The sequence below is a fragment of the Balaenoptera physalus genome, assembly GCF_965194825.1.
Source record: "Balaenoptera physalus genome assembly, chromosome: 12".
Classification (NCBI taxonomy): Eukaryota; Metazoa; Chordata; class Mammalia; order Artiodactyla; family Balaenopteridae; genus Balaenoptera; species Balaenoptera physalus.
The window spans coordinates 76,948,215-76,965,107 of record NC_138897.1 but is presented as its reverse complement, the minus strand read 5'-3'; the positions used below and the strand labels follow the sequence as shown (position 1 = coordinate 76,965,107).

At 49.7% G+C, this 16,893-nt stretch overlaps 2 protein-coding genes across 14 annotated transcripts in view; one reads left to right on the top strand and one right to left on the bottom strand.

The window, feature by feature from the left end:
- LOC309639833 (uncharacterized protein) overlaps positions 1–5,742 on the top strand; it is a 55,487-nt gene extending 49,745 nt beyond the window's left edge. Inside the window, exon 4 of one of the 2 annotated variants that reach the window (XR_014251874.1) lies at positions 3,568–5,742. The gene's annotated coding sequence lies outside the window, so the exon portion shown is untranslated. Of the gene's footprint in view, positions 1–2,738; positions 2,817–3,567 lie in introns of those variants that run through there. The other variant, XR_014251875.1, reaches the window with a different exon arrangement.
- The window catches only part of DEPDC5 (DEP domain containing 5, GATOR1 subcomplex subunit), a 91,864-nt gene that overhangs the window by 13,688 nt on the left and 61,283 nt on the right, over positions 1–16,893 (bottom strand). For 4 of the 12 annotated variants that reach the window (XM_082417379.1, XM_082417376.1, XM_082417380.1 and 1 more), the window contains 7 exons: positions 15,021–15,129; positions 12,032–12,175; positions 5,759–5,913; positions 3,427–3,504; positions 2,823–2,955; positions 1,607–1,715; positions 11–235 (listed from right to left, as the gene is read on the bottom strand). In XM_082417379.1, the coding sequence (XP_082273505.1) occupies positions 11–235; positions 1,607–1,715; positions 2,823–2,955; positions 3,427–3,504; positions 5,759–5,913; positions 12,032–12,175; positions 15,021–15,129 (953 nt within the window). Of the gene's footprint in view, positions 1–10; positions 236–1,606; positions 1,716–2,822; positions 2,956–3,426; positions 3,505–5,758; positions 5,914–10,449; positions 11,807–12,031; positions 12,242–15,020; positions 15,130–16,893 lie in introns of those variants that run through there. The other 8 variants (XM_082417381.1, XM_082417382.1, XM_082417383.1 and 5 more) reach the window with 6 other exon arrangements.

The window sequence follows — 16,893 nt, the reverse complement described above, 5'->3', positions numbered from 1 at the left end:
GGGCACCTACCTAAAAGCGCAGCCGCCTGACTCCGGCCCCCGAAGCTGCGGCTGAAGGAGCTGTGCCTGCTGGCGTAGGAGGCCGGCCGGCTGGGCAGCCAGGGCAACAGGAAGGCAGGGATCTCCGAGTGCAAGAGCTCCTCAGCCACGAAGGCCACCTCAAACCACTTGCGCTGGAAGCTGGCGAAGTCGTCCACCGCCGTCGTGTGCCAGGCAGTGGGCTGCTGCACGGCCACTGGGAAGGGCAGAGGGGAGGGGGGAGCCCTCAGCGCAAGCTCTCGTGTTCTCACCGGTTCACGCCCAACACAACGCTAACAAGCCAGACACAAAAGACCACGGAGTGCGTGAGGCCGCTTGGGTGAAATGTCCAGAACAGGCCAGTCTTTAGAGACAGAAAGCTGACTGGTAGTGGCCAGGGCCTGGGGGAAGAGGAGTTTCGGAGGGAGCCCTAATGAGGACGGGGTTTCCTTTCAGGGCGACGGAAGAGGTCTGGAACTAGATAGAGGTGGTGGTTGCATGACACCTAGAATATTCCAAGCCACTGAACTGTTCCCTTTAAAATGGTTAGTTTTGGGAACTCCTTGGTGGTCCAGTGGTTAGCACTCGGTGCTTTCACTGCAGTGGCCCAGCCAGGTTCAATCCCTGGTAGGGGAACCAAGATCCCGCAAGCTGTGCCCCACGGCAAAAAAAAAAAAAAAAAAAAAAAAAAAGCCAAATAAATAAATAACTAAAATGGTTAGTTTTATGTTATGCAACCTCTCCTTCCATTAAAAAATTATTTTATCCCCGGTTTCAGACCTCTAATTTCAGAGCATGTGACAGTAACTGGGGGTTTTTCACCTTGAAGGTAAGGTGGGTGTCTACTGGTCAAACTCAGAATTTAAGGGAAGAGGGGTGATGGACACACTTGGTGTCTACGAGGAAAAAACCTAGACGGATCCACTTCCAATACATGCTTGGATGCCAGTGAATGGCACCAGCCACTTCATCTGATGGAGGATTCCCGAAGCCCAGAAGCCGAGAAGCCGTCTGTCTGCAGGGTGGGAGTCACTCCCCGCCAAGGTCCCTGTGCACTTGGGAGGGACTGGAGATACTGGTCGGAACCCTGGGTGCCTGCAGCTCTGATCAGGCTGGAAATTGCTCCCCTTCTGGGAATTCCTTTTATTCATTAAAAAACAAAATACTTGAAATTTATCTTGGAAAGCTTGCTAGTCTTCCTGGGGGAAGAGATGGAGTCTGAAGGCCCAGCAAGTAAAAAGTGCTCTCAGTTAGATGAGAGCTGTCATGTTATACTCAGACCCACCTGCACTGGGTGGGGGTCGGGGGCGCTGTGAGTAAAGACAGAGACCAGCAAGTGAGGCGCAGGCATTTCCTCAGCCTCTTTTAGGCTTATCTTCCATCCACACTGTGCTCATCAAGAATGTACTGTGACTTTAAGAAACCCTTTGTCACTCTGGTGATGCTCAAAGTAAGTACAGATGCTCAAGGAGGCTGACGGATCCGTCAACTTAGGGGACAGCATCACACGAGGAGCCCGAGAAGCACCGTCATTTAACGGAGCATGTCACCAGGAAACACCTGCCCCACGGGCAACGGTTCGCCTCACCTCGCTCAGGCTCTCTGTCCATCACTATCTTGTAGAAATAGAAGCCGTATATGAAGGTCCGCCAGACTTCGCCAGAAGCGTGTGTGATGAGCTGCTCTTCCAGCATTTTCTAGAAGGAGAGACAACGAAGCTCTGAAATTCCTGCAGGGGAACATCTCAGAGGTGCAGCCCTCAGACCCCACTCTCCACCCCCATCAGCTGTGACGACTGCACTGTGTTAAATGCTGTGCCTGGTGTAAATTATATTATAAAATGCAAATGCATAATACAGTATCATCAGATATTTCAAACATACAGAAAAGTATAAAGAAAATCCAGGTCATACCATCAGCCAACTTCAACTAATTTAACTTTTTGCTATACAGACTTCAGAGCTTTTTGTTTAAAAAAAAAAAAAATCTCGGGAATTCCCTGGCAGTCCAATGGTTAGGACTTTCACTGCCGAGGGCGTGGGTTCGATCCCTGGTCGGGGAACTAAGATCCTGCAAGCTGCGCAGCACAGCCAAATAAAATAAAATAAAATAAAAAATAAAAAATCTCTATGGATTCTCCCATGTCTCACTCCCCTTCCTCTCTCTCCAGAAATAAATGGTTAGTGAAATGTAATTCTCACGCATGTTTTTAATAATTTTATTATATAGACACGTATTGATCAAACGGCACTGATTCCCCATGGGGGCCTCTGTGTGGACACGACAGTGTGAACCGACCTCTCCCTTTCCCCTCCTCTTGAGTTTAATTCCAGTTCAGAACAGTGTCATTAAATTCGCGAGTGCTTGCTCAGTGCCTACCATGTTCCAAGCAACACGGCAGGCACTGGTGATGTGGAACCGCACAGTAAGGGATGGCCTGTGCTCGGGGGGCCTGGTCAGGGCGGAGGACGAATGAGATGTGGACAGACCCCACTCTGCTGTGCCCAGTGCTCGACAGATGACGCGCAGGGCACCAGGAAGATGCTGAGGCAGAGGGAGGGCACTGCCTGGGGATCCTTCACAGAGATTCCCCCGAGGTTCAAAAGCACAGATTCTGCCCAAAACATTTCAGTTCCGGTGGCAGATTATGCCCGATGTTTAAGTCAAGGTAAAGTAGCGTCTTTCGAACCAAGACCTGCTCTATGATTCGTTGATCCCAGACAGGCCTCACACTGACTAAAAACAGACTCTTACTCCACCTGGCGACCTCGTTACTGGCGAAGGCCCCCGCTCTGTGGTCTTACCTGCATGATGTCGATGGCCATGGCCTGCGTCTGCACCCCGTCCACGTTGTTCACCAGCCAGTGTACCACCTCCGCACTGATAAAGCAGCATGGTGAGAGGCCCTTCTGCTCAGGGAGCAGCTGGACTCCTGTCCTGAGTTCCAAGGCGGCAACAAGCAGAAAGAGAAGGTAAAAAAGAAGGGACCCTCACTAAAGCATTTGATATCTGAAGTGAGGATCCCCACAGCTCAATTTCTCCACACTAATCCTAGACTCAGAGAAATCCCTGTGACAGGACAGAAGAAGGTGTTACAGGGGAAAAGGAGAAGGGGGAGGAGAGAACCTGGCCTTCAGAGAACACCTATGCTTGTCGGGCATTACACTGGGTAATTTACATGATTATTTCATTCAATCCTCACATCGATCCTGTGAATCAACCATTATAATCCCACTTTACAAACAAGGTAACAGAGGCTCAGAGAGGTCAAGTAACTTGCCCAAGGTCTCACAGCTGCTGAGCAGTAGTCAGGTATAAACCCACCAAACCACGCTGCCTGAGCACCACCCCAGCTTGGGCCACGGGATCCTCCCACTGCTGCACTCATTCATGAGAGAAGCCACTTACGAGGGGTGCTTCATGGCCTCCAGGATCTCCACCAGGGTGGAGGAGGACGTCAAGGAGCTGGCCGCCAGCTGTTGAGAGCTGTAATACAGAGAAGGAGAGTGAAATTCCCGAGTCTTGACCCTCTTTCTTTGCTTCTTACAGAGCTGGAAACCAGGATGATATGGACACTGAAGGCATTCAAGCAAATTCTGGACAGTTACATCCTGGAGATATCTCACAGGGGGGTTCCTGCTTCCAAAGTGTATACGTTTAAAAAAAAAAAAAAAAAGAAAAGGATTCAAAGTGGTTTTGTGTCCAAACTTGCTTCCTTTAATAAGCATCTCCCCTCTGAATAATCTGTCAGGCTTGACCCCTTCCAGGAAATCTCTCTAGAAGAATGCTCTGGGCCTTTCACACGTCACATCATTTAATCTCACCAGAGAATGCTAGGTAACATGGTCAGAGCACAGGGGACAGAATCCCAGGATCATCACCACCAGCTGGAGGGCCTCTGGTTTTTCTTGGCCTCAGTTTCCCCATCTGAAAGCTGGGGATGATACTATTCCTGTCTTCCAGGGTTGCTCTGAGGTTAGTGTGTGTAAAATACTGTGCATGGGACTGACACCCACAAAGTCCAAAACGGTAGACCATACTAAACACAGTAACAGTAACATCCACCCTTTGGAACTTGGAGACGTAAAAAGAGCTGGTGAAGGTCAGAGCTGGGAAGCGTCAGGGTCAACATTTGAATCCCATCTGCCTGCTCCAGCGCCCAGATCTTTCCGTCACCTGCTGCCCGAGTTCTTCCTCGATGGTACTATGGTCCCTTAAACATGTTTAATACTCAGCGACCGAGCCCAGATTACTGGGCGTGGGACACACAGGGCCACCCATCACACCAAACCTGGGGCTTATTTGGAAGCTCCTTAAACCCCTCCCATTCCTCAGTCCCAGCCTCCTCTTCCTACTAGGCAGGTCCAGGACCCACTGGAGCATTTCATAATCTCATGGTTAAAGAAGACTCTAAAGACCCTGGAAGTGAACTAATGCCTGAGTCCTCGCGACAAGAGTCTGGACAGAGGCCGCTCCATTGTGTGAACATCTTCAGTGGCAGAGAGCTTGCTTCCCTGAGGCAGGACCAGCTGCTGGGGAGCTCTTTATCGTGAGATGGAGTGTGTTCTCTGTAATTCAGTCATTGGTCCTGATTCATGTTGTTTTTGGCCTTCTCATCTCCAGCCTAAACATTCCCAGTTCCTCTTCCAAAAGCAGAAGAGAACCTGCCACGTGAGCAACGAGGAAGCAGAGACGTGCACGCCTTTCCTGTGCCCTGGGCTGCCGGAGCCGAAGCGTCTGCCAGACTTGGCAGGGACGTGGGCCTGGGGAGAAGACAGAGGCCAGACAAGGCCAGGCCTGCGGCCGCCTCCAAACTGACCACCTCTACCAGCCAGTATAGACGAGATGCAGGTAAAACCAGCACAGGATGTGTGACATGCAAAGGAAACTGCGTGGCCGCTGACGGGGACCAGCCAGGTGAGCTGCCTCAGATGACCTTCTGCGCTCAGGTGAAAGGTCCAAAGTCATGTCTCTTAGACCATTTAGCTGAGGACCACTCAGTCAGTGCAGTGAGGGAACAAGAGCAGACTGGACAGAATTACGATAAACCGAACGCAGCTGGGAAGGATATAAAAAAGAAGTTTCTCAGATTTGACAACAGCATTAAAAGCTGGGCACTTCCTCCAGCAAATGAGCTCCAAGCAGCTTCTTTTTCCCCTGGTTATTCAGGAACAAGAAAAGAGCCATGGAGGGACTTCCCTGGCAGTCGAGTGGTTAGGACTCTGCGCTTCCACTGCATGGGGCACGGTTTCCATCCCTGGTTATGGAACTAAAATCCCGCATCCCACACAGCGCGGCCAAAATAAAAAAAAAAAGAAAGAAAGAAAGAATAGAAAAGAGCCACATTGGGGCACGATAATCGACCCATTCACTGTTCGTCCATTTCCTCAGGTGGCGTGGACTGACTGCACCTGATATAGGCAAGGCATCAGGCCACGGGCGCCCCATGCGGCAGGACGGGTTCGCTCTGGGCCCCCTTCCCGAAGCCCACTCCTGCACAGTGCCTGATGCTTCTCTGTGTCTCTGCGGCAACCTCTTAGCTGTCCTGTGAGGAAGGCAGGGCACTGACCACTAGCCCTGTCGAAAGGTGCTGGTGAGGACTGACTGTCTGGGCTCCCAGATATAACTTGTGGCCGAGTCAGACCTTGGGCCTGGGATCCGGACCCCCAGCCTCTGCAGCCTTTGAGGTCAGACCAGCCCCACCGCCCAGGAGCATGAGTTTGGCCTTTCTGAGTCTCACCTGCTGTCACTGGAGTTTGCAGAGGGGAAGCCCTGTTCCCCTGAGCTCTGCGAGTTCCCAAAGGTCTGGCTGTTGCCTCTGTCCACGGACTGGCCTGTGCTCACCCCCAGACTGGTGCTGTCCGACATCGGGGTGGCCGTCTGGTCCACAGACACCTGTAGGAGATTTAAAAGTTAACACCAAAGGGAAAAAAAAAATCTTTCAGGCTATTCACACGCACGGTCTTTCCCATTCCTCTCATTCCCAGTCCCCACTAGTCCCTGGTTGAGGAGCCAAAGGAGTCCAGGGACCACCCTGGTGGCGTGTGCCCCCTTCGATCGGAGCCAGTGTGGGGGGCAATTCCTGTGCCCCAAACTGAGGCCACGGGAAGCCAAGGTGCACAGTGAACCCCTGGGACCAGGACCTGACTCAAACCACAAGATTTACACTAAAGAAAACCCCCACCAAAGGAGTAAAGAAGTCAGCATCATTCCTCGGGGTTGGGAGAAGGGAGAGAGCACGGTTAGAGACAAGCAGCTCTCCTGGCCCCCAGTCTTCCTCACTGGCGTCTGTCGCAGGTGCAATCAGTCTTCCCATTTGCCCAGGTTCACAGCTCAGGTGCATCTGAAGCTCCCTTCTCCAGCTTCACCTCTAAAGAGAGGCCTCTCCTGTGGCCTCCCCTCTGCCAACTCCCACGACCCCTCAGGCGTGCCTGCCCCACCGCCTGGCTCCCACTGACCCCCCCAAATCACACACACCCTACCTGTGAGCACTCCAGCTTCATCTTCCTAAAGGATAGCTCCAATCCCATCACTCCGTTACTCTGAAATCTTTCAAGTCTCCCCACGAGCTACCGAACTGAGAACCGACTCGTGGCACCGGGGCTCTGGCTCAAACTGCCCCGCCCACACTCACCCACGGCTCTGTTTCCAGCCGAGTCAACCCTGTGCGTTTAATCCTGTCTGTGTGCCCCACCAACCTGGGACGCCCTTCCCCGCCACCACAGGCTACAAACGCTGTGTTTCAAATGCTGCTCCCTTAGTGAAACGTTCCCTGACTCACTCTGCCCCCATCCCCAAACAGAAACTGTCTCTCTACTTTGGGTCTCTGACCCCTGCCTGGGAGCTGCCAGGTTTTGCTTCATGTCATGGTTTTCTATCTGTCTCATTCCCTTTAAACAGCTTGGAGGGCAGGACTATGACCTGCCCACCTAGAGAGGCTGCACCCCACAGCAAACATCTGGAGAGAACAGCAAGCCTTCCAGAGCACTTCTGGAAAAATCTAAGACTCCTAGTCCCTCTTACATGGGGTTCTCGAGTACTTCCAGAATGTAGCCTTATATTATCAGATACTCAATTGGATGATGGAAAAATCACTCCTTCTAAAACAGGGTATCTCGGGACTTCCCTGGTGGCGCAGCGGTTAAGACTCCACGCTCCCAATGCAGGGGCCCCGGGTTCGATCCCTGGCCAGGGAACTAAACCTCACATGCATGCTGCAACTAAAAGTTCACATGCCACAACTAAGGAGCTGGAGAGCCGCAAGTAAGGAGCCCACCTGCTGCAACTAAGACCCAGCTCAACCAAATAAATAAATAGTAAAAAATAATAATAATAAAATAAATAAAACAGGGCATCTCAACCACGGCATTATCGCCGTTAGGGGTCAGATAAGCCTTTGTTGTGGGGACTGTCCTGTGCATCCTGGGGTGCTGAGCAGCATCCCTGGCTCCTACTCACCAGATGCTAGTGATGACCCCCTTATCATCTCCCTCTGCTCCAGCTGTGACAAATAAAAATGTTTCCAGGTATTACCAAACGTCCCCTAGGAGACAAAATCACCCCTGGTTCTAAAAGAACCAATTTGCTCTCCTACATCAGGCTCAATGAACTGCCAAAACAAAAAGGACCAACAAGTCTTTGCCAGCACCATAAATACTGAGAAATGCAGCAAGGAGCAGCTTGCAATTACCAGCCACCACCTGCCCCCAACCAGTAAGACTTAGGAATAGATGCTACACCGTAAAATTAAGTTAGAAGCTAACGGAGGGGACTAGACTCAGTTCTCAGGCACAGAAGCCTCTAGGTGCTGCCTCTCTGGTGGGGTCATCTCTCGTCTACTGCCCCTGAGAATTGCCCCACCAGCCTGAACCAGGAAGTGGTTAAGAGTTATCCTCTAAATCAGAAATTGGCAAATATTTTCTGTCAAGGACCAGATGGTAATTATTTTAGGCTTTGTGGGCTATAAAGCCTGTTGAAACTTATACAGTTTCTGTATAAGTGAAAAAGCACAAAAGCAGCCATCGATGATGTAAATGAAGGGGGTGTGGCTCTGTCCTGATAAAACTTTATTGACAAAAGCAGATGGTGGGCCAGATTTGCCCCACCCCTGCTCCATATCACACAACATCCATCTTTCAAGAGGCTGCTCAGATGGGACTCCTCTGGTGGTCCAGTGGGTAAGACTCTGCACTCCCAATGCAGGGGGCCCAGGTTCAATCCCTGGTCGGGGAACTAGATCCCACATGCCATGCCGCAACTAAGAGCCTGCGTGCCGCAACTAAACATGCCTCAGTGAAGATCCTGGGTGCCACAACTAAGACCCAGTGCAGCCTAAATAAACAAATATTAAAAAAAGAAGAAAAGGGCTTCCCTGGTGGCGCAGTGGTTGAGAATCTGCCTGCCAATGCAGGGGACACGGGTTCGAGCCCTGGTCTGGGAAGATCCCACATGCCGTGGAGCAACTGGGCCCATGAGCCACAACTACTGAGCCTGCGCGTCTGGAGCCTGTGCTCCGCAACAAGAGAGGCCGCGATAGTGAGAGGCCCGCGCACCGCGATGAAGAGTGGCCCCCGCTTGCCACAACTAGAGAAAGCCCTCACACATAAACGAAGACCCAACACAGCCATAAAAAATAAATAAATAAATAAATAAAATAAAATAAAAAAATCTAAAAAAAAAAAAAAAAAGAGGCCGCAGAGAAAGGCATTTTGCTCAGATCTTAATACCAGGAAAAGTTATGCTTCTCCCCAACAACTGGTTTGTCTTTATCTCATGACCACTCTGAATCCTGGAACAGATGTTTCCCACTTTTCTTTGGCTACCAGGAAGTGCAGAGCTGAATTTAGCAGGAAACTCTAAGTACGTTATAAGACCTCGTAGGATGTCCTGTCTTATTTTTTCTTTTCCTGAATTTCCCCATCTAGTCACATTTTTATTCTGGAGGTTGCATTTATTTCCATAATCCACCTGAAGAAACTTTTTGGAATAAGACCAGTGGGAAAAGACAGACAAGGAGGGCTAGATGGACAGAACCGCCATCGTCTCACACGGAGAGCTGAAAAGAGCCAAGTAGAGGGAGGTGCTTGGTCTGGGATGGGTTTTGTCTTAGGAACCTCATTCAAAACCTTCCTTACAGAAGGACCCCATTAAACCTGTGCAGATGGGACCTTCCAGAGGTGAGTTTAATCTCCCATCTCCTCTTTGGAGTGGGCTAGATTTAGTGACCTGCTTCCAGAGTATAGAAAGGGGAAAGAGCAGCTTCACAGTGGAGACAGCTGGCAAGTACCACATCACCAAGTGATGACGGTTCACATCACCAGTGATGTTGTGTGGACCTTGTGGACCTCCACGGGATGTGATGAGATGGTACTTCACCTCTGAGGATTCTTTTCAAAAACCTATAACTCCCGTCTCGCCATGAGAAAAACATCAGACCAACCCAGATTTGGAGACTTTCTACAGGATATCTGGCCAGGACTCCTCCAGACCATCAAGGTCATTAGAAAAAAACAACCCAAAAAACAAGGAAGACTGAGAAACTGTCACAGACCAGAGGAGACTGGGGAGACATGGCAGCTAAATGCAACGTGGTGCCCCCGATTGGACCCTGGAACAGAGAGGACGTTCACAGAAAAACCAGTGAAATCCAAATAAAGTTTGGCATTTAGTTAATTAAACAAACAAACCAACAACCCTCACTGGCAACACCAACCCCTTCTCTTCCTGCCTTCCCACACACCCAAAGCTGTGGGAGAAGCTGAGAGAGGGGGCTTTCCCAAGGACGCCTCTGAGATGAGCATCAACCACAACACGTGCCCCCATGGCCCCCAACCCCGTGCCTGTCAGAGCCCTGCTTGCTCCTGCTGGAGGACAACCAGCCACCAGGACACAGCAGGACCCGCCAGCCCAGCCCTCAACTGTGCATTGAGGCCAGTGTCCCACCTGAAGACGAGGTGGGTTAAGCAGGGCTCCTGGCCTCCAGCCACCCAGCACCATCCGGGCACAGAGAGGCCTCATAAAAGCACTCATGATGGAATCCCATATACCTTGTAGAGCTGGAGAATAACCCCAGCCCCACAGCCAGGATGTTTTCCAAGGTTTAATATCATCAGGGAAGGAAGGAATATCACCCCTCATCAAAACCCTCCCCTGGAGTTTGCGATTGACATGTACACACTGTTATATTTAAAATGGATAACCAACAAGGACCTATGGTATAGCACAGGGAACTCTGCTCACTATTACGTAACAACCTAAATGGGAAAAGAATTTGAAAAAGAATAGATACATGTATATGTATAACTGAATCACTTTGCTGTTCACCTGAAAGTAACACAACATTGTTAATCGGCTATACTCCAATATAAAATAAAATGTTAAATAAACAAACCCCCCCAAAAAACAAACTTCCCCTGCCCTCATGGTGCTCACCATCTGGGGGTGAGGAGGGGGGAACAGACATCAAACAAGCAACGTCCACAGGGTGTCGTGTTCATCCCTGTATCTCCCACGGCACTCAGCATAGCTCAATTTAATTTCATGTCAGTACAGAGCGCTCCCTTACTACATCTTACACGGGATCATTTTTTTTTTAATGGTGGGTAACATAAACTCCTCATCTCTGTTTGCTGTTTCCAATTCCAGGAACTTATCCACTTCTGTTCTTCCGGTGAATTCCACCACGTGAACCTGTGTGGAGTATTATAGGATGTATAAAACAATTCTCTCCCGGCTCTGTTGATTTTTCTTAAGTTAAATTCTAATCTAAGTCTGAAGCTTTTCACAAGAGGGTCTATTGTTAGAAAGTAAAAGGTTAAAAACTCCAACCGGAGTCTGTTTTAAACCACAAGGGCAGGTTGCTTCCTACGGATGGTGATTGCTGGATTAGGACTCAGAGGCCCCAACTGGGACCCGCCCAGGGTCGCGCTTTCACTGGGAAGAGCCCAGCACAGACCCGAGATGCCCTCTGGCCTCCCAAGAAAGGGAAGACATCAGTGTGAACTACAGAACAGTGGAGGGGCTCTGCCACTCGCTAGTTCCAGGCCCTCTGACCAGGCAACATATTTAAGCCTCAGTTTCTTCATCTGGAAAATGGGGTGATAGTACGTGTACCTCATGGACTCACAGGCTGTTTGCAAAGCCCTTTGCACAGTAGCTGGCAGAGCAGGTCTTCAATCCATGTTGGTTTTCTCACTTCCACCAAATAAGGGTTCCTAAACCTTTGACCCAAACCTCCCACGTCCGTCCTCCTGAGCCTGCCCTGCTCTGCATAAACCCTCTCCTCCCTTTCAGATATCTGTGACCAGGTCAATCACATATACTCAGGGGCCTCAATAAAGGGCAGGGAGCCCAGGTTCTCTTCACCAAGATCTGTCAGCACAGCAATGACCGATGCTAATTATGGGGTAGGGGTAATGAATCAAGCCTCTTGGTCCTGATTTAAATCCCAGCTCAACCCTGTACTGTGTGAAGCACAAGTTCTTTGGCCCTCAATTTCTCCATCTGTAGAACTGGGATAAAACTTCTGCTTACCTCATAGGCTATGCTGTGAGGATGAGATGAAATAATACTATGAGCCTGGCACATAGTAAGTGAAGAGTTTTAAGGCTTGGAAGCCCCTTGAGATGGGTCCAAACCCTTTATGTGACACACGAGTTCAGGACAGTCCAGAGGCGAGCTGCCCAGGGTCGCACACCCTCAGTCTATGACAAAGCACATGCCTGGTAGTAATTGATTGCTCTGTTTTTCACCACTTCCTGCCGCACTGCTATAAATTTATCTGCTTGTACTAGGAAGAAAAAAACAAGAGTTCTGTCCTTAAGTCAGCATGTATCATGTTGCTTATGTCATATGGACAAAAACACCTAAATAGGAAGATGCTGTCCCGTGGCCAAGAGTCAGTGGCAACACATGACAAAGACGGGGACACATAAGCCACACGTGCCAGCATGTTTTCTGACGTTAATCTCCTCATCCCCCTGTGTCACCACAAACACCAAGAAAGAAAATGCACCTCTGAGACTGAATTCAGTTTCAACTGCCCCTCAAACTCGGCTTCGGCCCAATTCCATGCGTTCAGAGCCGAGCTGAAGGCCAGGTCGCGGCTTCTGCGACGGACAGGCATGCACGGGCCTCGGGGCCCTGGGGTTGGACTGACCTGCGGGTAGAAGGTGGACGATGCTGTGCGCGGGCTGCGGACAAACTCCATAAAGAAGGCCCCGTCCTGAGGTCAGAGCGGCAGGAAGCGGCAGCAGGTGCGAGAGGGCGGAGGGACGGAACGCGGCCCAGCAGCGAACCATCGGGGAAGGAGTGGGGGACAAGAGCAAAAAACAAAAACAAGGAGGGAAGGAGAGAAAGAAGGGCACATGAGGGGAAAGGGGGAAAAAAAAAAAAAGAGAGGGAGAGAGAGAGAGAAAGAGAGAGAGATCCACCCAGGAGGAAAATATCCAAATGCGAAGCATTAGCAGAAACTCACACCTTCCTGGGCAGAATATCCCAGTGGGGTGGGAGCCAGCACCTGGGGGAGAAGGTGTGTCCAAGCGCCTCAGATCTCATCAGAGCCTGGCTTGGCTGCCTGCGTCCTCCCACATAGCTCTGAACATCCTCAGACCTATGCCGAGGGGAGAAGGCCGCAGGGCAGCTTGCAGAGGGGGGCACGGGGCAGGACCGGGAGCAGCGTCCTGGCCTCCCGCCTGGCTGGGTGACCAGCAGGCCTCTGGGAGATGCACGGAGGCCTGACGTTTGCGTTTCCGCCTGTAACATGGCAGCCAGATGGGAGAAGAGGATTCACTGCAGGAAAAGTTCTTGTTTAATTTTCCGAGCAACCTGGGGACACAGGAGCAGCAATACCTTCTCCTCCACTGGTTGTGTAACAAAATCGTATGCAGTCCCCGGGAGGGGCTCCTGAAGCAGCCTTCCCCTCCCCACTCTATTCTTGTGGGGTTCAAGTTGCCGTGTACTTGAAACATACATGACAGAGAGAACTTTTCCAAAGACCCACTCCCTCCCTCTTTCTTAAGGTCAAGAAGTGTCCTCTTGTCCCTTCAAAATCTTTTTACTTTTTATGCTTTATTATCACTGAAATTCGGAAATGCCACTTGATACACCTGAAGGTCCCTGCTTTCTTACAACTTTTTAAATTCTAAAAGTAGAATCACTGAAGTATTTCGGTATCCATTTTACCAGGACTGCTGCCACGCCCATCAGCCACTATGAGCTCAAGTAACGAGCCGAGGAAACGCGTGTCTGCAGAGATGCACACTCGGGTACCCTCTACGCATCCTGACACAGCTGCTGCCTGGAGAGCGCTGGGCCATCTCCTAACACCTCTGCTTCTCCTGGACCACTTGGGAATCTACACCCAGCAGACCGATGGCTATCCACATGGATTTCAGTGTCCAGCTGGAAGATGAAGGGAGTGTTCTAGACCATGATCTCCTATTTGGCAGTTGGTGTATTTTAACCATAATGCTTGTGGTTCTGTAATTTCTGTACTTCTCAGTACTGTCCCCCGCACTGTTTCTAATCCTCAAAGACGGCAGTGGGTGGACGTAACGGCTAGTGAACAGCACACAGGCACTTATGTGTTCTCAAGTTCTATTTGCGTCCCTTCTCTGCCAGAACATACAGAAGCAGAGGTGCTAACGCTGCTGAGATGATGTACCCGTGAGAGAGGATAGGTGAAAAGACTTTCTTCACCAACAGGTCATTCTTGACGCACAGACTATCCTTGGGACTGTACCTAGAGTCACTGCCTTAGAGCTGGGTTTGCGGAAACGACAGCCTACAGCCAAATCCAGTCACCTGGTTATTCCAGCCTGTGAGCTGAGAACCATTAAGATTTTAAATGGTTACAGAAGAGCCCACACAATAGCCTTGATCCTCCCTCTCAGCCCACAAAGCCTAAAATATTTATTGAGGTTTGCTGTCTCTGGCCTATGGATGCTACACACTGCCTGCAGCCTCAGTTGCTACTTTTTCTCAGATTTTAATCCCTCCATCCTAGAAGTCTAATTCTAGGAGCTTATCCTGAAGAAACAATCAGAGATGTGGTCAAATAATTATGTGCAAGGATGTTTGCAGTATTACTTGTAATTGTGATACACTGCAGAATAATTATACAAACTTATGGAATAATTGCCAAAAACTATTTTTAAAAATCAGAAACCACCATTATTTTAAACAAAAAATGAAGTTATAAACAAAGGTCTATCCATATGATGAAATATTATATAGTTATTTTTTAAAATCATACTTTGGAGAAATAATGACATGGGGAAATTTTCACGATGTGGAAGTAAAATAAATAAATATGCAGATGGATATACAAGTTGACCACAACGTTGAAAAATAAAATACATCTATAGAATCTCCTTCATCTCCGAGTGAGAGAGACCAGGTAAGAGAATGTGCGGCCAGCTCACCCTGCCACATCAGAACGATCTCAGATTCTGAATTTCCAAGGAGAAGGAGTTGGCAGAGACACATCTACTGGTCTTAAAAGCTACAACAAGTTTGACCTGTGGAGCTTTCGGCTCCTCTACTGTACTCGCTATTCTGTATGGAGGCCAAAGCCTCAGGTTTGGTTTCCGTCTCCCAGGATGCTCCCATCTGACTACTTCTCAGGAGTCTAAGCAAACTGATGGGAATTTCATTCACCAAAGAGTGAGCTCTCCCAGAAGCTGCTTCAGTCATTTTCTACCTCCCTCCCCCCACCAGGAGGGCTGAAGATGGGACTGAAGGAAAACCAGAGGCCAGTGTCACAGCTTGAGCCAGATCTCGGATCGATAGAGTTTAGCTTCACTGATTTACATCTGCTTTCGTCTAGCAGTTAGCGTCCTTACAACCGTGAGCAGGCAAGTCCCTCCATCAAAATAGCAGTGCTGCAAAAGGTTCCTCCAAATCCTCAGCACACTTAGTCCTGGACTCATGGGCTGTGTGTTACCCTCCATACCGGGTCCCTGAGCGCACACGCCAGCCCCCCGCCAGAGGGGCTCCTTTACCTTTCGTGGGCTGTCCACGTAGGTGGGAGTCATGGCTACGCCGCTGCTCTCAGCCGGGGGGGCGGAGCTCTTGCCCCCATGCACCGCCGCCTGCTGTTCTCCCAGGCACCTGAGAGGGGGGAAAACACAGGGCGGTCCTTACTCAGAGCCCCCTGGGGAAGGACCCATGTTAGCCACAACGAAGCGAAGGCAGCAGTTGCCAGCACCTTCGAAACACACTCTTCCGCTTTGTTAATCCTCAGGCCCTACGTGGTGCCCTTAATTTCATACATTGTCCTGAACGCTCACCAGCTGCCACGGAAAATCAGGAAACAGCTCAATTTTAAAAGCCTCTTGGCAGCACCTGGGCTTATGTATTACTTTGAAAAGGCAAGTGACATGGTTTGAGTGACTCCGTCCATGAACACCATTTTTTTAACTCTCTGGGAGAAACTTTTTCTCAGTTTTTATTAACTATACCAGCAGAAGCACATTCTGAACGTTAGGGCTGCATTACCATTAGGCATTAACTAAACAGGGTGAAATGTGTCGACTCTTTATACATTTTGAAGATTCGTTAATCTCGCAAACGCACACACTTGAGCCCTCCCCACCCCCCAAAAAAATGCCACACTCTAATCTAACAGGCATTATCTCAGACACAAGACAACTATGGTTTTCTTATGACCGCTCCTCCCATCTCAGTTCTGGTATCCATAAATGCCTACTTTCACATATATTTTCCTAATTTTTTTTTTCCATACTAAGATAAGCCATGAACTATGGTAACTTAAATGCCCCCCCAAATTAGACTGTTTTAATATACCATTGAATGTTTATTTGGTAAGTTCCATGAGGCTCACATTACAGTCTAAAATGCTTCGTTGTTACCATAACACACACTTCTCGTGGTGGGCACTTCGAGGCGCCACCCAGACCCTCTGCCATGGCCCTGATGACATGGGAGCTGGGCGTGTTGTCCCCCTCCAGAGACGGCCCAGCTGCAGAGCCCAAGCCCCTCCCTGGGCTGCCTGTGGACAGTGAACCATCACCAAGGGGTGTAAAGTCCTGGCCCTGTTGGTCCAACCCAGCTCATCTCCGAACGTGGCTCTAGCTCCAGAGCTTGAGGGAGGTGCCCGAGGCCGTCACTAGGCTTTCCTGCATCTCAGCTTCTCCCTCTGTCCCCTCCGCCTTCCGCCCCCTCCCTCCCACGGGGGCTGAGCCCACAACTAAACTCTGTCTCCATCCGTTTCCCCAGGAAGCCAATTTGTGACATTTCCCTCGTCTTAAATCCTGACACATCTCTTACTGATGGTGAAGTAACCTCATATCGGAGATTAAAAATCAGTTTCCATAGTAACCTGTTACACTCTCTCTTTTTGGTTTTTGTCATGGAAAATTTTCAAACCCATATGAAAATAAGGAGGATAATGTAATCGAACTCTTATCTACCTGGACCCCAGAATTATTTATTGATAGAGCCAATTTTGTTTCATCTATCCCTATCTACCCGATTATTTGGAAGCAAAACTCACACATGCTATTACTTCATCCATAAACATTTCAGTATATATTGTATCTTTAAAAGATTTTAGGACTTCCCTGGGGGCGCAGTGGTTAAGAATCCACCTGCCAATGCAGGGGACACGGGTTTGATCCCTGGTCCAGGAAGATCCCACATGCCACAGAGCAACTAAGCCCGTGTGCCACAACTACTGAGCCTGCATTCTAGAGCCCGCGAGCCACAACTACTGAAGCCGGTGCACCCAGATCCCGTGCTCTGCAATGAGAAGCCACCGCAATGAGAAGCCCGCACACCGCAACTAGAGAAAGCCCGCGTGCAGCAATGAAGACCCAATGCAGCCAAAAATAATAAATAAATTAAAAAAAAAAA